Here is a 23436-nt window from a genome sequence, read left to right on the forward strand (position 1 = left end):
TGGGACTTACATCTCAAAGCCACTATCTTCAAAAAGATGGATTCTGGAGAGCAAAAACAACAATTTTTCGTGGGCTTAACTGAAGAAATGGTGGAGTATGTCAACTCCCAAAGTCCACACACCATATTTGCAGTTATACACCATGCTATGGTGGCTTCTCGAATCAATCTCCAATCAAGGGCTAAGAGAAATTCTGAGCCCATAGAAAACAAGGTTCCAATGAGCCTAAGGGGAAGGACAATGCCCAAAAGTCTCCCAAGGGCAATTCCAATAACAACAAAGCTAAGGAAGGGAGTTTACAAAGGCAAAAACAAACTCTCTCCTGAAGAGCTTGAGCATTATCAGAAGGATAACCGTTGTTTCAAGTGCGGCGAGCAAGGGCATGAGTACGGTGCTAATTGCCTTGGAGCTGTTTTACTCCAAGAATGGCACACCATAGCCCATGAAAGTCAAAGGCTTGACCCTTTTGAGCAAGCTCTAGGCATATATGAAAAGAAAATCCTCGTAGTTCTACATGTCTTAGACTCATGGAAGCACTATTTATTGGGGACTCCTTTCATTCTACGGACTGATCACCAAAGCCTTAAGTACTTCATGATGTAGACCAAGCTCTCCAACAAACAAATGAGGTGGGCAGATTTCCTTTCACAATTTCATTTTCATATTGCTCACATTGCTGGCAAGCATAATCAAGTAGCCAATGCACTCTCAAGACGGACAAGAGTGAATGGGGTTTCCATAGCAGCTCACAATGATCTATCTTCTATGATAGATGAGTATGCTATTGATCCCCATTTTAGAGATGTGATTTCAGACCTTGCACTAGGGAAGAAAGAGGAACCATTTACTTTACAAGATGGTTATCTTCTCTATGGCAATATACTATGCATTACTAACTCACTACATGAGAAAGTAATGTATGAATCTCATGGTCCCCCTTATGTGAGGCATAGAGGGATTCATTCTACTCTAAAAGGGATTGAAACATATTTCTATTGGCCTACCATGAAAGCAAACATACAAGAGTATGTTTCTAAATGTGTGGTATGCCAAAAGACAAAATTTGATAGAGGGGCAACCTAGATTGCTTCAACCATTGCGAATCCCTAATTCACCGTGGGAGAGCATATCCATGGATTTTATCTTTGGATTACCTAAGTCTACTACCATGGGAATACGGGAATATGGACGATAGTAGACATGTTTAGTAAACAAGCTCATTTTATACCTGTCAAAAAGAGTATCAAAGCCCATCAAATGGCAACCCTCTTCATTTCACAAATCTTCAAGTACCATGGCTTGCTAATGGCAATAGTGTCGAATAGAGATCCTAGAATGACCAGTAATTTTTGGAAGGGTCTCTTTGAGAATTTAGGGACAAGGCTAAATTTTTCTTCAGCCTATCACCCCCAAACAGATGGCCAAAGTGAAATAGCTAACCTAACAATTCTTGATGTACTAAAAGCTTATGTAACGGAAGTAGATCAAAGGTCCCAATGAGAGAAGTACTTACCCTTAGTGGAGTATGACTACCATAACACTGTACATACTTCCACGGGAAAAGCACCTTTCGAGGTAATTAAGGGAAGATAAAAACATCCCCTGCAACTTAAGGTACAGGGGAAGATCTTCGCTACAGATGAGTATAGCGAAGACCTACAAGAATTTTTCCAAAAGATTAAGGATACTCTCTCTATCTCACCACAAAGGCAAAAGGCTGCTACTGATAAGCACAGAAGATCCCAAGCCTTTAAAGAAAATTATTGGGTCTTAAATTTCCCAAGGCTTGATTAAGACACACGACGGGAAAAAATCCTATGGGACACCAAAAGTACTATGCTAAGTTAGCAAAAAGGTACTATGGTCCCTTCCAGATTCTTACACCAATCAATGAGATGGCATATCAACTCAAGTTGCCCAACCATTGGCTCATACACAATGCTTTTCATGTGAGCCTACTAAAGCCTTACAAAGGAGAGCCACCTCAAGAAACAATTATTGAAGACCCACCGGAGATCAAGGACCAAGAAGAGGTGTTGCAGCCCGAGTCCATTCTTTGACATGAAGACAAGGTATTAAGAGGCGGATAATCTTTATCCGACACTATCTTATTAAGTTTAAAAATTATCCTTTTGAAGATGCTAGATGGATGCAAGGCATACAATTAAAGGAGAACCTAAACCTTGTCAATGCTTACAATGCTTCCCTAGAGTAAGCAAATGTACAAATGTCTAAAATGAACAAATTTTTTTGTCTTATAAGACTCTCTTTTTCTTTATTGTGCACAAATGTGAAGTAGGATGCATGCTTAGAATCAAGTTTGCGAAGACGATGTTTCCCAAACATCAAGTAGAGCTTGTCACTCTACTATGGAAGATTGATAGCACTAATGTGCAGACATGCTTGCGACAGCCTTAGGCTCTCAAGCGCCAAATGGATTAGTCATCCATTCTGGAACGATGTCGGAGGGTAAGATAGAGATGCTCTACCCGCTAGAAAAAGGACTAATGAATAGGATTTATCTTCTCTACGCCATAGTCGAGGAGACGACTATGATTTCAAGAGAGAGGTAATGTCATAATAACTAATATATTCTAATTCTCCTAAATTATTTTCTCATGTTGAACTGATCATTTAATATGGGAAAGTGCCAGGGAGAAAAAGCTAGAATATTGGTTAAGCTGGCAGACGGGCCATAGTAGGGATCCAAAGGAGGGAAAATAGGGATCCAAAGGGAGGGCCATCCGCAAAATAGCAATGTGCAACAATGGGCTTTAAAGACCATAAGTTTCAGCCCATTAAGACCTCCAAAATACAAAGGTTCCAAAAATCAAAGGCTATGTCCAATGGTCAAGTTTAGGAAAATTGGATGCTTTGTGTGTGTACAAAAAAGTCTTCATGATTCCTACAAAGGAGGGGGCGAGCCCTATAAGTAGGGGATGAGAGAGAAACATACACACACACTCACTCACAAACTTCCTTTACACAAAGGGAATGAGGGACACGTGTCAGCTCCCTAGCCAAGATGCCCACAAGGTGCACTCAAATTCTATTTGATGGCCATGGAGGTGGAGGTGGACCAATGAGAATTAGGCTAGAGTAAATCTAGTTTAATTCATATAAAAACACTTAATAAAAGAACCAATAAGAATTAATCTCTCTAGAAGACTATTGGACAGTCTCCCAAGGGGTCCAATGAGCATTCAGCATCCCAGTGGCTTGCCTGATTCCTATTGGCCAGGAGCCAAAGGGGTCCAATGAGAGTTTTGTTGCATTAATTAATTACCTAAAGCTTTCACAAAAGGGGAAGGGGGGACACATGTTAGAAGGCTATCACTTATGCTTCTTAAATCCTATTGGCTAAGCCTGGAGAGGTCCAATGAGGTGCCAGCAAGAGGATTTAGAAAGAGGGGTCAACCAAGAGAGAGAGGGGCCTGATTTTTCAAAGGATAATTCCACACACACTCACACTAGCTCATGTGTGAAGCAAGAAGACTCTCTCTCTCCTTCTCAAGCTTTAATGGAAATCTTATCACCTACTCCAAACTTGTGAGAAGGGAGGCATACACCAACAACTCTTGGCTTTGTGATTCAAATCCAACCAAGATCCAAGCTTCAATGCATGCTCATCTCCTCTACCATGCTAATTACTAAGCTATGCTATGCTAATATGAGTGATTATGTGAGGAGATGTACTTCTTTCTCGTAAGACTACTTCTTCTTCCTCTCAATCTACTCTCATACCCCACTAGCTCTCACCATCTTCGAAGGTGTGTGAGGTCTTGGGTTTGAGACCGTGAGGGAATTGATGTTGTGTTTTATAAGTGTTTGCTTAGTGCTTGAAGCTTCCATCTTCATTGCACTAGCTAGTTATTCAAGGAACACAAAGAATTGTATTGTAAAATGTCTCCCTTGATGGGGGAAACCTATAATACAAAGCCTTTTGGAGGGGGGACCGGCTCCATGAAAATCCGGTCCTCAATTGTTGTGAATATCTTGATTTCTCTCTCCTTTGAATTATTGTTCATGCCTATCTTACTAGGTGTTATGCTTTTTGTTGCTCTCTCCACCCAAGCACTCTTGTTATACTCATTAGGAATCTATTCTAATGAAATGCTCACTATGCTCATGCTATTTTCTGCTACACACAAGTTACTAGGCCATTAAATGTTACAAGAGGGGTACCGCAGCGAGTTGTTTGCGACAAAGAGACTCAACAACATGTTATAAAAGAGTTTCATGAGAGCTTATGGGATGGACACAGAGGAGTATGGACAACCTTTGTCAAGATCAAGGACCGATACTGGTGGAAAGGTATGTATAAAGATGTAGCTCAATTTGTGGAGACATGCTTAAATATGCCAATAGTATTTCAATGTGCGACATCAAGATGGGTTGCATCCCACCTATCTACTGGGTATGCACTACAAGTGGGTGGTGGACTTGATTATAAAACCAATAGGCGTTTGGCAAATGAGGTACATTGTTCTTGTAAGAGAAGATCTCACTAACGAGGTTGAAGGCAGACTTTTCATACCAAAGCTACTAGTTCAGTAACAAGTTCTTGTTTGAATATGTGATTTATAGGTATGAATGTGTTGGTAAAATTATTGTTGATAGAGGAGATCTAGATGCAGATGAAGCTCGTGAGTTCTTTTCTCGTTTGGGTATTAAATTGGCTCTCACTATAGCATACAATCCAGAGGGTAAGGGAAAAAGTGAAAGAGGGGATCCGCCTATTGTTCAAGCTTTAGCAAAGGCTTGCCAAGGGCATATTGGTGATTGGCCTAAACTCTTACCATTTGCTTTGTGGGCTGATCTTGCTACACACAGCTCTGTTAGAGATTTTATGCCATTTGAGTTGATGTATGGGCAAAAACTTATTATGCCTATAGAGGAGGTGGTTATCTCTTGGACTATAATATTATGGGAAAAGGGTATGTCTCCAAAAGATTTGCTTGCTCTACGTATTCGCCAGCTTGAGAGGCGCCAGGAAGATATCGAGCAGGCTAAAGTAAATCTCAAGGAGGCAAGGTTGAAGAATAAAGCACAATTTGACAAAAATCATAGACTACGACCTCATGCTATCAAAGATGGCGATTGGGTACTTGTTTATCGGATAGTAGCTTGGAGATGAAAAATGGTTAAACGATGTATTGGACCATATGTGGTGCTTCATGTTATGATAATGCAACATATAAATTAAGTGAGCTTGATGGCACTGTGCTCAAGGTGCCTATTGTAGAAAAAAGAATTAAGTTGTTCAAGAAGCAAGAAGGTGAGATTGTTCGTGAAGATCTCAATTCAGATCAACCTCCTTAGGATAATGTTATGTATGCATCAGACGATGTGTCTGATGACGCTTTTCAAGATGTTGATTTGGCACAAACCAGAGGTTGTGCAGGTTTAGAGAGAGTGGATGTCATGCAGCTCCGCTTCCACGATGGGAAAAAGAAAGAAGGGATGCAAGTTAAGCTTTTTTGAAGGCTATGTGTTTATTAAACAATGATCATGGCTTGATAACAAGCTGACTTTATACTAAATGTATGCAAGATGCGGCTTTAGAGGGCCAAAAATTGTCTTAATGATGCTAAAAGAGAGTATGTTTGAAGTGATCACAAATGGAAGTTTATGGACTAGAATTGTAGTACTCAAAAATCTCAACAAGACTGTCTTTACGGCTCGTCAATCGGAGTTTGGGTCGGCGAGATATTGAAGGTCAAACCCGACGGCGGTTGACAGCCGGATGATGCTAGGAGAATTTTCTCGGTTTCTGTCGCACCGGTTGGAGGTCTCGTGAATATCAAAGTGCAACAGGGATTGTGCAGGCTTGAAGGAAGGCGGGGAGATGGAGTTTCACTGGGGCTTGACGATTCGATTACCGGGTTTGTAAGCAATAGATGGAAAGTGGTAAAAGATAGGGGAAAATGCATTGTTTTTTTATGAGGTTGTTGGCGGTTTTCTAGGGGCCTTGGAGGGACGTGCTTCCTGTGCCGCCACATGGCCAGTTTATAAAACCACATGGGATTCTTGATTAGCACCCTTTGGGGTATTTACAGGAAGCCTAGCACATTAGCATTGAGTTGAGGAAGCTCTCCCTTGGAGCTTAAGCCTTGACCATGGCGAGGGCGGTGCGTAGGCATTGCTGGTGGCATGCACATGCGGTGTTGGTGCGGTCGTGATGTTGTTGGGCGACTGGTGTCGTTGAAGGGTCTTCAAAGCACATGATGATGTTGCGTGCCTTTTAGACCTTGTTCCTAAGTGGCCATGCTAGGCCCTCCCTTTTATTGAAGTGGTCGTTCCCATGAGGGGTTGTCACAGCACTGTGACAACCCTCTAAGGGCCCTTCTCACATAAGCCCGAGTTCCAAGACATCCAGCAATAGAAGGGCATGGTCGTACATGCAATCTCAAGCTAGTAATAGAAAGAGGGAGTCCGAGAAAAGCCGAATATACACGCCCTTAAGGGCACATTTTTTAGCGATCAAGAGAGAGACTTTTCGAGCAAGAAGAGCAATGGAAGAAGCAAGAGAAAGAGGAGGGCACTCTCGACCGGGGAGAGTTCTTTTGGCCAACAAGCAAGGTGTGTGGCGGTTGATCACACCAGACGTGTTAACGATTGGGTGACTATGGCCTGTCATGTCTATGATCCAAGGTACATGGCCTATCTTAAGAGCTTTGTGGCTTTCCATTTACTCTCTCTAAAACAATTTGTTTGCAGCATGCAGGACCTTTTGACTATTGCAACTTGTGAAATGAAACAGGAAGACATGGAAACTCAATGTTTGTTTTGGGAGTGCCTTAATGATGTAATGATATCATGTGGGTGTGACAAAGCAAATTTCTTTGGCTACATGGCTGATGAAGCTCAAGCAAATTGGAATGCAGTTCGAATTGTTTTCAATGGTGGTGACAAGACCAATACAATGAGCGGCCGAGAGCGTTCTTGTCTTTTCCATTGGAAGCAAAGCTTGAATCAACACACAATGAAGTATGTGGTGCAAGCTTCTCAACACACACACAAAGAAATGTGTGAGAAGTGGAGGCAAGCACCAACAAAAGAGGCTGCAGCAGCAGAGGCTCGTCTGATACGCCAATGGTGGCGTAACGGTCATTGCATAGACTGTAACATTACATACATGGATTCATGGATTAGTTGGTGGGAAATTCATATTGCACATTGGGGTGGCATTATGACATGCGTAGAAAGTAGCTCTAATGGACCAAACACTCCACACACTAACCTTGCGGAGAGCAAGCATGGCAGCTGGCTAGCAGGGGAGGGTTTTCGTAAACGCATATCATTATATGATGCATGTACAACCGACCTTGCAAATTCCATCTTACAGAGCACAAAGGCCATTTCATACAGCCATGGAAAACACATTGGGAAGGGTCCATCAATACAAAAGCTTACGGAACGCCATGAAAAACGTCCTAGCCAAGTGATAAGAGAAGTGAATGCGGCTACTGAGGGCACTCCAATGTATAAACAACCAACTCCATTAACAGGAGATAAGGAGACATCGAGGCAAAAACGGAAGCCAAATGAGGTTATCAACGTGGAAGATGATGCATCACATAGGCCTGAGTACAACTCGGTCACCAAAGATCGCAAGAAGTGTGGAAGACCACTGATAGCCATTTTTCGGCTCTCCATAATTGCCATAGTAAGTTACTCCACCCTACCAAATTCACCCAAACACTATAGCTATCCCTATCATTTCACTGTACATAGGCGTGTGTGCGCCCCGGACCGCCTCACCACATAAGATCAACTTTGCAGAAGAAGGGATATCACAAACCCCAAAACGAAGTATAGGTTCTAGTGGGCAGTATGTAGTTGAGCGCAAGGTCAATGAGGCAATGTGGGCCATACGTCGAACTCCACAAGGTAGTAGAGTCACATGTAGCAGCACACCAAGAGGCGGACGCAGGTGTGGATGTAGTATAGCAGGTTCTAGCCTTGGTATACCAGCCCCATCGTTTGAAGGTTATCGAAAAAATCCAAATGGTGTGGTGAGTCAATGGTTTTGGTTTTGTTCGGATCATGTCTTGCATTGTCATATAGTAGACCAGAACATTGAGCCGCAGCCTCTTCATCCACCACACACTTGGCCCGTGCATGTGGACACCAACCTATCGGAGGATGAGGTGCAAATATTGCATGAAGGGGGGTATCAAGTGGAGCTAAGCAAAGAAGGAGTATGTAATGTAACGCCAGTTGCTCAAGATCAAAATATGACAAACTCTCCTTTCAAGTCAAAAGATGCATCCACTCCTGAAGGCAGTGCAAGAGCCACAGTGCGAGATGGTCTACGTGTACGGTATCGGACTTCCATTTCCAAAGATGTTGCTCGCAAGATCATTCTAGCACTAGCCTTGAGAGCAAAGGTCGTAGAAGACATATGTGCAGCAGATGGTGTTAGCGAGGTCTTCAAACTAGAGACGAACAGTGAAGATGGTCATGTCGAGATGTACAAAGTTTGTATTAGCAACCAGCCATCGTGCACATGCCCAGACTTCATGGAACGAGTGTCAAAGCAAAAACCATATCTTGCATGTAAAAATTTGTATTTTATTTATCTACGTGTGCTAGGGCTAAGCAAAAATGAGAACATGTTTATCCATCAACCAATCCTGGCAGATGTTGATATCTTCAGGGCACTAAGTCGAAGCCGGACTTATCCAGGCATGGATGCATAGAATTTGACAATGCTCACTTCTTCTTAGTATGCTTTACCTAAACAATTGTACTACTTTCTAATTTTATCTTAGGATGGTCACATTGGGATACATTCATTTGCAACTTTTTTTCATGTTTGAGTACTGGTTGTTTATGTGTCAAATTGTGTATAAAATAATATAATATTACCACAGTGTCTATAAATTGCCATAACTTGAGTTATTTTTTGTGAAAGCGTCCACTAGCTTCCTAGCACACCTCTCCTTCTTTCACTATGTCCGACGATCTTGCGAGTAAAATAAAGTCTGCCATGGAAGCCATTCCAAATGGAGAGGCATTTTATGGAGCCGACTGGTTTCGTCAGGCTCTCAAGGCAACCATCAACGTGTATCGCCTCTATCAATGCCGCAAGGAACTCAATATGCAGAGCTTAATCAATTTGAACGAGACGGGACAACTAGCTTTCTCTTGCTGGAAGAAAATTGGGCTCATCACAGAGGAGGATGAGGAGGAAATGAGGCAGCAGCTAAGCAACGTGGTGAATCTTAATATGCCAATCGAAGGTAGCACATCAACTACTAAAACCGGGCCTTCCAACAGATGAACACTTCTTGTTTATGTAATGCAAGTTTAATAAAATGTAACTTTTTTATTTTTAATGGGAGTTCTTGTTTTAAGTACCCCTGTCTATATTGTTTTTGAAACAATTTGTCTAGCTTACATACCTATAGTTCTCTCTCTCTCTCTCTCTCTCTCTCTCTCTCTCTCTCTCTCTCTCTCTCTCTCTCTCTCTCTTTGACAAAGAGAGAGAGATAGTCTACAAAGAGGAAGGGAGAATCTTTTTAGGAATTTGCTCACCTGATTCCTAAAAAGCGCTCGTCGGAAACTGCTCGCCCAAAAATATCCCCCAAAGCTCAGCTCTCGATACCATAAACACATGCAAGCCAAAAGTGTTGAGAGATTCTTTGGGCAAACAAATACAATCAATTGTTTATTGTCGCCTTCAAAACAGATAACAAGGCTCTTAACCACAGTTTCATAGATGAGCGACCCCGCTCTCAACTGTGGATTTCTACCATTTCCAATTGCGACAGCTTCGTAATGACAACTAGCTGAGCTACTGCCGGTTTGGTTTGTTTGGTTCCTCACTGATAAAGCCATGTTAAAGTTTATATGTGCTCCCTGCCAGCGTATTCCAACAAACACCATTCGACTATCTGCTGCCCAGCGTTTTCTCTTCTAGTTAGCATGGCCTACTGATGTAATATGGCCTGCAAGGACAGTGGAGTTCCGAAGGAGGAAGTCCTGAAAATCATCATGAATACAAAAGCTTTGACCATAGCAGCTGATGCGCCATTGGCCAAACTTGATGTAGAGGCCGAGAAAGAATTATCCATCGAGGCTGAGATCCAGGGCCAAAGAGCAAAAATTGAAGGAGAAGCTGAGGCTAGTGAAATAGCACGCAGAAAGAGGAATCGTGCCCATGGCTTGCTTCTACGTCCCAGGACGCCTGGATACCAGAAGAAACGAGGGGGGGGGAGAGAGAGAGAGAGAGAGAGAGAGAGAGAGAGAGAGAGAGAGAGAGAGAGAGAGAGAGAGAGAGAGAGAGAGAGAGAGAGAGAGAGAGAGAGAGAGAGAGAGAGAGAGAGAGGGAGGGAGAGAGAGAGAGAGAGAGAGAGAGAGAGAGAGAGAGAGAGAGAGAGAGAGAGAAAGAGAGGTTTTGTCACCTCATGTGAGAGAAGGGTGGCGGCTGATGTAGTGGTGTGTGTGTAACAAACTGTAGCAGCCTTGATTAATCGAATTCAGGGAGGAGAGAGAGAGAGAGAGAGAGAGAGAGAGAGACTTTTAGTGAAGATGTGCGCCATTTAACAGACACAGCATGCCAAAGTAAGGGGGAGGTGGAGGGAGCTGCATGCCAAGGGAATGCGTGGAGAAGGTGGGCAGCATAGCGTTCTACAGAGTGGCGATTGCAGTGGGAAGAAAGAGAGAGTGAGAAAGTGTGATCTACACTGATAGAAATTACTGGCAAATGCTTTGGCAAGTGGATCGCTACTACTGCTCTCAAGCCATGCACACTTCATGCGCAAAAATGGCCATGCAAAGTAGAGGGACCGCAGGTCATCAACAACGGGTTGGTGGGCAGAGAGAGAGTTGGTGTGTAGTGCAATTGTCGCCACCCTTTACTGGTCAAGGCCTACCTTGCATGGAAGCATACAAGAATAGGGTGAAAAGGTGGGGCTTATAATGGGGCGATGATCATCGTAAGCTAGTAAGGTTGTGGACCTGCATGCGCAGGCAATCTCAATCACACTCCTTTTATTCATATTATTATTATTGTTTCATATAAATTGAGACCACCGTTTGTATGTGGGTAGGGCTGTCCGCCGCCATGCAAAAAAAAAACAATGTAGTTGCACGAGCTTGTGGTCGTCGTTAGTGTTGCACCATGAGTGCTAGTTGTCCAAAAAGGAAGAGGTAGGGGGTGGTTGCATGAGAGTGCCCCTGTAGGTTGCGGATGTTGTCAGATGGCAGATGCCAGTGACGTTGACGGTGGTCTTTGTAAGTCTGCTTGGGCAATATTTGCCAAGGGCGGGAGAGCAACAACATACAGTTGCTTTGCTACCTCCGCCTCCCTCACACGACACTCTCTCCGACCCTCCTTGTCTTGCTTGCCATTTGGCGACTGTGGATCTAGGCTATGTGCAAAAGACATCCGACAATGATCACACCCGAGATCGCACTCATTTCGAAGCTCTGCAAATCTTCCTTTTTCATAGTCCACGAAATTCCTTGCTCTCTCTAATGTCCTCGTATAATTTAGTTTAATCCATTCTATTATTATGTTTAATTAATATAATTATACTAATAATCATTATATCATCATAATAAAGAAAGGATTCTCTTCAATTTTCTAAAGATCACTATCTATCTCATACAATCATCACTAATTATTATAAATTGCAGTAATTAACAAAATCTACAAGCATAAGGAAACAAAACACTTAGCTGCTACTTGACAAAAATCTTTAGTCTTGGAGCGTAGCCCACGCTCTGATACCACTGCTACAACCGGAAGCATGGCTGCCCTACAACATACTGGAAAATAGCACATAACAAGATATAAACGACTAAATCTACGTACCTGCCGGCTTGCATAGCACATAACCACGACGTATGCAAACAGAGAGAGATAGAGAGCGAGATAGAGCGAGCGAGAACGTGCAATCGCACCTCCTAGAGCGGAGTGCTACGTCTAGCACGGCAAGAGAGGAAAGAAGAGAGGAGAGAAGAATGAGACGGACATTGGGTGCAATCTCCCCCCGTGCAAGAGTGAGTATTTCCCTCTTGCACGTATTTAATTTATAGATTTCTTGAATGCTCAAAGTGAGTACAAACTGGTCGGCCGGACATAATTGGCCAAAGCTCATAAAGAGCACTTGAATAATCAAATATACATAAAATGTAACATACTTCTGCATAATCCATTATCTGTTGATGCTTTTGCCACCTGTCAGCTGCAATAGATAATAAAATATCAATTCTATAACATCACCCGTGCACGTCGATATCGGGAAAGAAGCCGATGTCACAAGCCGGGAAAACAAGTCATCAATGCCGATAATCAGAGTGTGTGTGTGTGTGTGTGTGCGTGCAATACTGAGAGAAGAACTCGCTGAATGTCGAGGGCAGAACTTGCTGATGCTGAGTGTGTGTGTGTGTCCAGAAGACCTTCAATGTTGAAGTTGAGATGAATCTCTCTCTCTCTCTCTCTCTCTCTCTCTCTCTCTCTCTCTCTCTCTCTCTCTCTCTCTTACTCAACTTGAATGCACAATCTATTTTAAGAAAACAACTTTTGTGTTTTTAATTTTAGACATACATGCACTCCAAACCTGCTAATGAGCTCTTCTACAAAGTCTTAAAGCTTAAAGAGATCTACATTTTGATGAAAATAGTTTTTGAATCCAGATTTTGTAGCTAAAGTTATGAGCAAAGCAGTGACTTGCTCTCAATCTGGCCTAAACTAAGCAACCTGCTTCTCTCTCTCTCTCTCTCTCTCTCTCTCTCTCTCTCTCTCTCTCTCTCTCTCTCTCTCTCTCTCTCTCTCTTTGAACTCATAGAAAGCTCAATCTCTCAACTCTTGTGGCTTGTGGAGTTTAAACCCTTGTCACCTTGATACATGAGCTCTATGTGATGAGCTCACAATGCCTTCATCACCATGGAAGCTCCGAGCTTTGATCCGTTGTCGATGTCAAGCTTGTTGGGAAGAGAGAAAACAACCCTTGGCTTTGTTACCACTTGAAGAGCGCGCAATGCATGTGGAGTGAGAGGGTGAAGAAGAGCAAACACAGAGTGTTCATGGAGCTCTTAGTTAGGATTTGGAATACCTCACTAGTCCTTATTGTTCTATATGATCAAAAGAATAGAAAAGGTTAGTACGGTTGGTGTGATGCGTGTCCGACCAATTGGCTTGAACATTAATAAAAGCATTACGATATTACTGTGGATTGTTAATTTCTGTCTAGATGCATTGTCATTTTCTTATGTCTTGAAGGCATGAGATATTAAGCAAGTTGTCGTCATGGGTAAACAAATTTGTGATGAGATTGTTTATTCAAAAGATCTTGGAAAATATTGTTTTAATTGGCATTGCTTTTTTTGGCACGTATGCCAAGTGTGGTCTAAGCTTTGTATACCTACATCAACTCTCATAGTGCAACGATTGCAAGATATGCCCAAAAAGACTAGGGTGGGAAGTATTGAGTTTTTGAAAGCCAATGCAAAGTGAGGAATTCTGTCTAGGTGCATTTACCTATTCTTGCACCCTTGGAAGCTCCTTGGGGGTGCACTTATAAACATATCATTGTATCATGCACTCGATGGAAGGGTGTATAATATCTCTTAAGAGTTACAAGTTTGCATCTACAGGAGGCAATTTTGATCAAATTTTTAAAAAAAGCTATAGGTTTGTGAAGGAAGAAAGGTCATTTTATTCAATTTCAAATTGGCTGGAGATGGAGTTTTTATTTACCTCTAATTGCACGTGCTTTTTACTCGTTTTATTAGGGATGTTGTCTTTTAAAGTGCATTGATTTACGTAGGATATTTCGAACTTCTAGGTCTCAATCTTCTTTTGTTTTGACTTTTTTGGTATGTGTGCATGCATGCATGTCTGTGTGTGTGTGTGTGTGTGTGAGAGAGAGAGAGAGAGAGAGAGAGAGAGAGAGAGAGAGAGAGAGAGAAAGAAGAAGAAGAACAAGATGACCTAGATGCTTCTAAGATGATTGTAGATCTGTCACATATAAGAGCAAGTCTAAACAATCGATGCAGCTCCTCTACAACTCATGGAGGAGGTAGGAGTTTACATGGATGCAAATGTGTTTGAATTTTTGTTGAAGGTGGCAAGGGCTAGCACCTTCATGGCCCATGGCCTTTGGAATGATATGAAACAACCAAGGGAGGGCATCTAACATATTTGTGAGAGTACGAACATGTGATGAAGCAGCTTTCGTGTATTGCAAATGACACATAAAGTGAGAATGGAGGAAATCATCAAGACATCTAGGGGTAGAAAAATATTTCTGTAAAGACAATCTAGAGACAAGGGTGAAGGGGAAATGTAGTGGAGGGCAAGCACAAGTGTCTCCACGACAAAAATGGTGTATGCATGAGCTTGGCTAGGTATGTGTACAAACCCTAACCAAATGGTCAGGTACCAAATTGATGCAAGCATGTGAGGAACATCATTGAGGATGCTCTGACAATATTATCCAATATTATCCAAGATAGTCACGGGAGTGCTATGCAAATAACAAAAACTAAGAGACTATGTAATTAACTAGTCAACTTCCCTTTCTGACTTCGTTCTCATGATAACTTGAACTTGGCTCCACTACCATGTGGAAACTTAGGTGGGGATAGGGAGTTTTTCTATTTATTTTATACCCTTTTGAAGTTTGAATGTTGATGTTTATTTTGCAAACATAGTCGTGGATAATTGTGCCATATGAACCACATCATGGATCTTTGTAGACACAACTATATCCCTTGTAAAGGGCTTTGTATTGTGTGGATAGCTCGATTCCCAGCCTTTCTATGTTTATTTTGATTTATCTTTTTGGCCTCTAAAGGCCTTAGTACCTAAGGGGCCAAGGTAGTTCAATAATGCTTGTTTGACAAGTGTTCCTATGGAGCTTAAAAGTCTTGTGAATGAATAGAAAGAGATCCTAACCTTTATAATGCTATTCTCAAAAGTCCAAAGGTGCATTCATTTTTTGGCATGCTTGACAAAGGCTTTTAGAGAACAAATGAATAAACAATGTATAGGAGTTTGATCAAATGATATGCGATATTGATAAAGGGTCCTTTCATTTAATGATTAAGAACTTATATTTTATTAAATTGTTTTATTATTCTCTATGCTTATCAAATCTACTTTCTTAATTAAAAAAACATTAAAATAATTTTTTGTTTTGATTTTTTTTCCAAGAAACTTATTGAAAAGACTAACAAAAACTTATAGAGTATCTTTACATGAATAGTTTTAGAAGAGATCATTTTCTTGAAAGGATACGACGTCTTGCAATGCCAAACTCAATTGCTTTCTTTTCTCTTTCCTTCACCAAACCCTCTTTAAGAATGGTTTCACACTCGCACTCTTGATAGCGCCTCCCTCCCCTCATTTGGCTTCTCCTGGGCAAAGATGTGAAATGACACTTTCATAAATATCTTTCTCTTGAGAGCTTCCCTTTGCTCTTCAAATAGTACATGCTTCACTAAGAATGGAGCTAGTCATCTATTCATATGCTAGATTTATGTAGAGGAACAAAGATACACAAAAAAATAGCCTTTGTGTTACAAAGGGCACATACGTGGATCACAAATTGCGAGGTGTCAATGAGGGTGAGATTGTAATGTCGAGCAAAAGTGGTGAATGTGTGTAGAAGATATGAGGTAGATAGCAAGGGGTGGTGAAGGAAGAGGGTTCAAGTTGCCTAGGAAACACTAGCAAAAACAATATTTTGTTGGTATTTCATATTCAAGCTCAAATAAGGAAGAGGGTTGAAGTGTCCTAGTAAGCCCTAGCAAAAACAATATTTTGCTAGTATTTCATATTAAGCTCGCATGATCAATAAAAAAAAGTCGTTTATTTTCCTTTGCTATATCTGATTGGAGGCAGGCCTCGTGATTTTATCACTTGTTTTCAAATTGTAGAGACCTAATCACTTTGAGATTAATCATTTTGAAATTAAGACATATGGTGAAGGGTTTTAATTTTTAAGGGTATCCAATACGAACCAAAAAATGTTTTTTTGTGAAAGAGTACTTTTATATAGTGACATGCACGATTCTTTAAAGCTTCAATCTCTCTCCATGTCAAATGAGATAGAGCAAGATGTATTGTAAGGAGGCAAGCTTTTAGAACCCTTTTGATGAGCTTCTCTAAGAATGCATATGCAAACGATTAATACCTCCAAGTTTTTGGACTATATAAGGAGTTCTTAGTAAAGCGTTTGAATTTTGGTGCAATTACGAACCATCAGATGAAGCTTGCGGATTAGTGCCACATGGCAAAAAACTTTCTTTTTTAATATTTCTTCTAGGTCTTTGTGAGAGGTGTTGACATTTGTGTACATCTCTCTTTAAAGAAGGCCATTGAACATTGTGTCACACACAATCTTTCTCGTTATCTTTCACCCTTTTTTTTCTCAATTTGGTACAATGCTTCTAAGCGATTTTCACCCATTAGTTTTTATGTTTTTGGAAAATATTGTAGTTTAAATAGTGTTACCATATACATGTGGTAGTGAGATGTGTGTGAACACACTTAGGACCGTCAGAGCATTTTTTCCCTCACTAGGAGGTTTCCCCCCCCCGTGCATTGTATATACGCCCATCTTTCTAGGGCTATCTATCCTTCCATTGCACACTAAGTAAAACACTCTCTATAGTGTGCCTTGAGCTTCCTTCGTCTTCTCCAAGCTGTGTGTGTTTTCCTGCAACCCTAGTTCCAACAATTGGTATCAGAGTAGGTTGCATCCTCTCAAGCTTAGTCGCTTAGCAGCTCCAGCACACGCCGGCTCACTTTCTCCAATTTCTGTGAGCTTCGGCAAGTTTTTGTCAGTGTCATTTTTTGCATAACAAGTCCCTTCCAGTCTTCTATGGTTTATGCTATATAGCACGTGTTGTTCCCGCTTTGTTTCTCGTCTTTTTGGGCAGTTTTCACATCAGGTGCATACATTCGTCATGGCCGACAACAACACAGATGTGTTCAAGATGTTTGCTATTGAGGACAGATTGGATGAGGACAATTACCTATGCGGGCTTACATGATGCAACATGTGCTTGTGTCAAAGGGTGTCTGGAATATAGTGCAGGGCATTGATGTATGTCCTCGTTCTGAAGATGTAGGCAATGTTGAGGATGTTGCAGGTCTTGCTGCAAGGATTGCTGCTATTAAAGTTGTTTTTCCTACAATAGAACAAGCTCATTGGGATGTGAAAGATGCGCAGGCTCATGCAGTGATTGCATTGTTTGTGAAGCGCACTATTACGCCTCACATTCGTTCAACGAAATCTACAAAACAGGCTTGGGATATTTTGGCTAGTCTTTATGCAAGTCGCAATGAGGCAAAAATTGCATTGATGCGTAAAGAGCTGGAGTCGAAGATCATGATTGAGGAAGATGACATGGACACTTTCCTTGCTAGTGTCAAGGATATCTATGAGCAACTTATTTCTGCAGGTGAAGTCATTTCAGACAGTTCCCTTGTGCAGATTGTTCTTGATGCCTTGTCATATTCTTACCAGACTTTTGCTAGTACTTGGAGACTTATGACCCAAGGAAATCCTGAAGTTGTCAAGTTTGATGCATTATGCACATTGCTGTTGCAAGAGTTGCTTTCCAGAACAAACAAGACTAGATAGTGTGCAGTTGAACATGCCTTTATTGCTGCTCAAAGAAAAGGTGGTAACAACAATGCTTCCACTTCTTATGGTTCTTGTGCGAGTGGAAAATCACATGTTCCTAATGCTTCTGCTGGCAGCAATTCATCTGGAAATTTTGGTGATAAGGGAAAAAAGAAGATGCGTTGCATGTAAAGCGATTGATCACTTGATCAAGCAGTGTCCTAAGTTGAAGGCCAAAGAGGCTAAGAAGAAAGAGGTCGATCCCATTACTAATGCTGGTTCCACTACAAATGCAGCTATTGTTGAGTCTTCTGTGAAAGGAGACTGTGATGATGATGTTGATGCAGAATGGACTTTTAGTACACAATGTACCTATAATCCTACTGTCCATGATGCATGCATGTTATTTGCTGTAGATTCACATGTGTGGTATTTTGACAGTGGTGCTACAAAGCACATTACCTCACATCGTGATTTGTTCACCACTCTTGAGTTTGTCCCTCATGGAAATTCAGTTACTTGTGCCAATAATGCCTCTTATCAGGTTCAGGGAGTCGGAAAGATTGTGCTTACTGCTTCAAATGGCAGTTCTTTCACACTTGTTGATGCACTTTATGTACCTGGGATCAAGAAGAATCTTTTGTCTGTATCTGCACTTGCTAGACTTGGTCTTGTAGTCAAGTTTGTGGATGACAGATGTACTGTACATGATCTCACTTTTGGTGATGAAATTGTTGCATTTGGCATATTATGTCGTGGCCTGTATAAGCTCACTTTGTATGACAAGTGTGGGAAAATTTTTCCAAATGCATTGTGGACTCAAAGGCTATTTTAGATGCAAAACTTTGGCATGCACATTTTGAACATCTGAATTTTGCCAGTTTGCTGCGTTTGCAAAAATTTGATATGGTTGCTTCTTTGCCACCTCTTCAAGCACCTGTCAAACATGTTTGTGAATGTTGTATTTTGGTAGGATGCAATGTTCAAAGTTTCCAAAGGATGCTTCAATTAGGCCACATGCAGGTTGCAGCTTATGCATAATGATGTTTGTGGGCCATGCAAACTCTGTCCTTGGGCAATTACCTTTACTTCGTGATTTTCATTGATGATTACTCCAGGCATGCATGGGTATTTCCCCTTAAAGCGAAGTCCAAAGTTTTTATGTGCTTCAAACAATTTCTAGCTATGGCTGAAAATGTATTGAAATGTACTATGGCACCCTCCGTTCCGATCAAGGGGGGAGCATATGTCTCATGAATTTAATGCATTTCTGGCTAGTCGTGGGATAAAACACCAATGTACAATGCCTTATACACCTCAGCAAAATGGTGTTGCTGAGAGGAAAAACAGGTCACTTACGAAAACGGCACGATGTATGGTCAAAAGTCAAGCTTTGCCGCATTCTTTTTGGCTTGAGGCCATCATATGTGCCACTTATGTACTTAGCAGGTGTCCTACAAAAGCTTTGCAGTCTATTACTCCATATAAAGCATGGCATGCTAGAAAGCCTTCTATTGAGCACATGCGTGTTTTTGGCTGTTTGGCATATGCTTTGGTGCCACAAACATAGCGTAGAAAATTGGATGATAAGGCTGTCAAATGTATTTTTGTTGGTTATAGTGCTGAAAGCAAAGGTTACAGGTTGTATCATCCGCAAACAAAGCGTAATCTGGTTTCACGAGATGTTGTGTTTGTGGAAGATTCTATTCATCCCTTTTGTTGTCATGTACTACAGACAATAATGTAAGCTCACAAGACATTTATGACACTTTGTTTCCTCTCTTTCAGTGGTGGAAGTATAGATGTAAATTCCAATGAGGCAAATATACAGCCTATAGGGGTTTTTGAAAATGTTACAAATCAGCTTATTACTGATGCAGATGAACATGATGTACTTGATGAGGAAAGGGCTGAGAATGAGCCGGCTAGAGGTATGCCTAAATGACTGGTTGATACTTTGCGTGATAGTAAATTGGATGCACCTTTGTCTAGTCATAATCGATCAGGTTCTCGCCATGCATCTTATGCATCAGATTGTTATGCTTTGGCTATGTCTAGCTTACATAATGTTGATGAACCTCTTTCTTTTGATGAAGCACAGAATTCAAAAAATTGGATGGCTGCCATGCAATCAGAATATGACGCACTTATAGAAAATGAGACATGGACTTTATGTGATTTGCCTCTTGGTAAAAAGGCCATTGGTACGAAGTGGGTTTACAAGTTGAAACGCAAGCCGGATGGTGAGATTGATCGCTATAAGGCTCAACTTGTTGCAAAGGGTTATGCACAACAAAAAGGCATAGATTATGAAGAGACTTTTGCTCCCACTTGTCGTATGACTATCATGCATTTTCTATGTGCATTGGCAGCTCATTTTGGTTGGGATGTACATCAATCAGACATTGTAACTGCTTTCTTAAATGGTGACATATTTGAGGAAGTTTATGTAACACAGCCTCACTTTTTTTGTCAAGAAAGGACAAGAGAATAAGGTGTGCAAATGTAGCAAAGCTTTGGATGGGTTGAAGCAATCTCCTCGTGCTTGGTATGAGAAGGCTAACACTTATTTGGTCAAACGAGGCTTTTGTAACAGTCCAACAGAAAGCACATTGTATGTAAAGCGTGAGGGTGATGTACTTCTCATTGTGGTTCTTTATGTAGGTCATTTGCTGATCATTGGACCAAATGAGATACATATTGTTGAATTTAAGGCTAATTTGAATGCTACTTTCAAGAGGAAAGATTTGGGGCTGTTGCATCATTACTTGGGTATACAGTTTAAGCAGTGTGATGGTGGTATTGCCTTGTGTCAGAAATGTTACATAGAGACATTGCTATGTAAGTTTGGACTTGAGGATTGCAAACCTATTGCCACTCCCATGGAAACATGTTTAAAATTGAGTCTTCATGATGCTGATGATCCTGTAGATGTCACTCTTTACCAAAATCCTATTGGATGCCTCATTTATGTATGCAACAAGAGGCCGGATATTTAGTTTGCAGCCTCATGGGTCATCAAATTTATGCATAGCCCAAGGTCTAAGCATTGGCAGGCTGTCAAGAGGATTTTTTACTACTTGAGTGGCACTTTATATTTGGCTTGTTTTATCCCAAGGGGGGATCATTGCTGCCAGACCTACATGCTTTTTTGGACTCAGATTGGGGGCTGGTTGTTTTGACATGCGAGTATCCAGAAGTGGTTTTTGTTTCATGCTTGGCAGTTCATGTATATCATGGTTGAACAAGAAGCAACCTATTGTGGCCACTTCTAGATGTGAGGCTCAGTATAGGGAAGTCTTCATTGCTACAATTGAGTGTGTATGGCGGTTGCAAGGAACCGAGTTTTTCATGCTTGCACAAAGCACATTGAGGTGCATTACCACTATGTCAGGGAGAGGCTCTCATCATGAGAGATCATCTTGGCTTATGTGCCAACGCATGACAACCTTGCAGAAATTTTCACAAAGGCATTGTCTCGTGAGAAGTTCGAAGCTTTCTGCAAAGCTTTGGGCTTACTCCCCTTTGTGATTGATCATGTCCTCAGGGCATGGTACTCCCCTTTACTCATGTGCCAACTCTCGTTCACCGCATCACTCCAAGGGGGATAAGTTACCATATACATGTGGTAGTGATGTGTGTGAACACACTTAGGACCGCCGGGGTATTTTTCCCTCACTAGGAGGTTTCCCCCCGTGCATTGTATACACGCCTATCATTCTAGGGCTATCTATCTTTCCATTGCACACTAAGTAAAACACTCTCTATTGTGTGCCTTGAGCTTCCTTCGTTTTCTCCAAGCTGTGTGCGTTTTCTTGCAACCCTAATTTCAACAAATAGTTTATTCTTATATTTTTTTCAAGAAACATAATATTTTATTGTGATAATAAATATTTTAAAAAATTAGTGTCATTTTCTTGTTTTCTCTTAGAAAGAAACCTTTCATTATTATATTCATAGCCTTATTATTATTATTCTTGTTTTCTCATAGCCTTATGTAAGCCATAGTGAACTTTCACTTTGTTTAAAATGTGAGCTTTGTAAGTAATTTTTCAATTGAAATGATAATTACCCATTTTATTTTTTGTACTTTAATTGTTATGGATGAAGTTTGCACACTTTCAATCATAAATAGCAATTAATAGCTTAAATTTTGTCAATCTATCTTTTACATTAAAAACTAAGTAAAAGGTTATTTTTAAACACTACTCTCTCTCTCTCTCTCTCTCTCTCTCCTTGATGGAGATCCTAATGAGTTTTTATCTTTTAAATATATTTTTAGTTCTCATGACCCCTCAGTAATCACTCTTTTGCCTTTTAAAGGCCCCCCTTGAAGACTTCAACTCGTGTAAATAGGATAATAAGGGCAAATTGTTTGATGACTTTTTTCAAAGAAAACAATTAACTGAGGCAAGCCAACAAAAGGACAATCTATTAACATAATATGGCGGAAGGGGGAGCCCTTTACATGTGTCGCAATCTGCGACCTAAAGACTAAAGTCCAAAACAAAATCTACTAACATGATATGGCGGAAGGGGGAGTCCTTTATACGTGTCGCAATCTGCGACCTAAAAGCTAAAGTCCAAAACAAAAACAAGCACGCGATAAAGAGGGAGAGAGGGGGAGAGAGAGAGGCCGCCTTCGCTAGTGGAGAAAATAGCGCGAGTATGGAAACTGATGTTCCCCATGACAGTAAAAGATTTGCATCGATTGGTCTAATCTACTAACATAATATGGCGGCAGAGGGAGCCCTTTACACGTGTCGCAATCTGCGACCTCAAAGCTAAAGTCCAAAACAAAAACAAGCACTCGATAAAGAGGGAGAGAGGGGGAGAGAGTGAGGCCGCCTTCGCTAGTGGAGAAAATAGCGCGAGTATGGAAACTGATGTCCCCCACGACAGTAAAAGATTCGCATCGATTGGTCTAAATAATCTTGGGACGAAAACTCATCCGCACCAGCTCCTTGTGCGTAAGCTATCTGCTGATGGATATGGAGCTTGATGAAGGTAAACTGGCTCTCGACCCACTGTGATCAAGCTTATAACTGATAGCGGTGCCAGCTGAAAGACTTGGTCAGAAACACAGAGCGCTGCTTGCATGTACTAGTTGAACTGCCATCTCCTGTATTGTGTTAGTCTTAAGGAAATTGGGTCACCTGACGGTCGCGATTTGAAGATGTCTTTACCTCTGGGTCTTACAAATAAGATTTTCAAAATTGAAAATTTGGAACTATCGAGGTCTTCTTATTTTTTTGCAGGGGTCCTCCAGTGACAATCTATGCCAAACCTGTCTGTGTTTCTGTAGATGCTTAGTGAAAAAGGTTGCGCTAGAGACGGGAAGATCAAGACCTTGCCCCTTTGATTTTGATAGAGAAGGTGTAGCACAATTCCAATCTTATGTCCCTTTTTGTTAATGTGTTCCTTTGCGCTAAGGATGGTTCTTTCCGAATGGAGTAGAGGGAGATGTATGTAGATAGAGAGAGAGATCTCTTAAATTTGTGTAAGAGAAGTTTTGCGTATGTAGATAACAGATCTTATAGAGAGACTCTGAGAGTCACAAAGATGTAGTGAGAGACCAAGGAGAGAATTTGATTGTACACTGATTGTCTCCCAATCAGCCCTCCCAAGTGTCCCCCATTCCTTTTCCGGAATGGTATTTGCTTTCCACACAGATGGTACACCAATGCCCGACTCAACTCGACTCAGTGGGAAGATTACCTTTACGGAAGCTCTTCTAATGAAGCGCCTCTGGGTTGATTCAGTGAGCAGATCCAATCCGACTTGATATGGACTGCCAATGGCCACAAAAGAGGGAGATATGGGGCTGATTTCCATGATCGATGTG

At 41.2% G+C, this 23436-nt stretch overlaps 1 protein-coding gene across 2 annotated transcripts in view; it reads left to right on the forward strand.

Moving 5' to 3' along the window:
- The first annotated feature begins 22406 nt into the window (after positions 1-22406).
- Positions 22407-23436, forward strand: part of LOC147442904 (acyl-CoA hydrolase 2-like) — a 70157-nt gene continuing 69127 nt past the window's right edge. Inside the window, exon 1 of one of the 2 annotated variants that reach the window (XM_086528895.1) lies at positions 22407-22598. In XM_086528895.1, the coding sequence (XP_086385021.1) occupies positions 22577-22598 (22 nt within the window). In that variant the 5' untranslated portion in view covers positions 22407-22576. Of the gene's footprint in view, positions 22599-22854; positions 22968-23436 lie in introns of those variants that run through there. The other variant, XM_086528896.1, reaches the window with a different exon arrangement.

The sequence above is a fragment of the Adiantum capillus-veneris genome, chromosome 14 (assembly GCF_014529385.1).
Source record: "Adiantum capillus-veneris isolate H3 chromosome 14, ASM1452938v2, whole genome shotgun sequence".
Lineage (NCBI taxonomy): Eukaryota > Viridiplantae > Streptophyta > Polypodiopsida > Polypodiales > Pteridaceae > Adiantum > Adiantum capillus-veneris.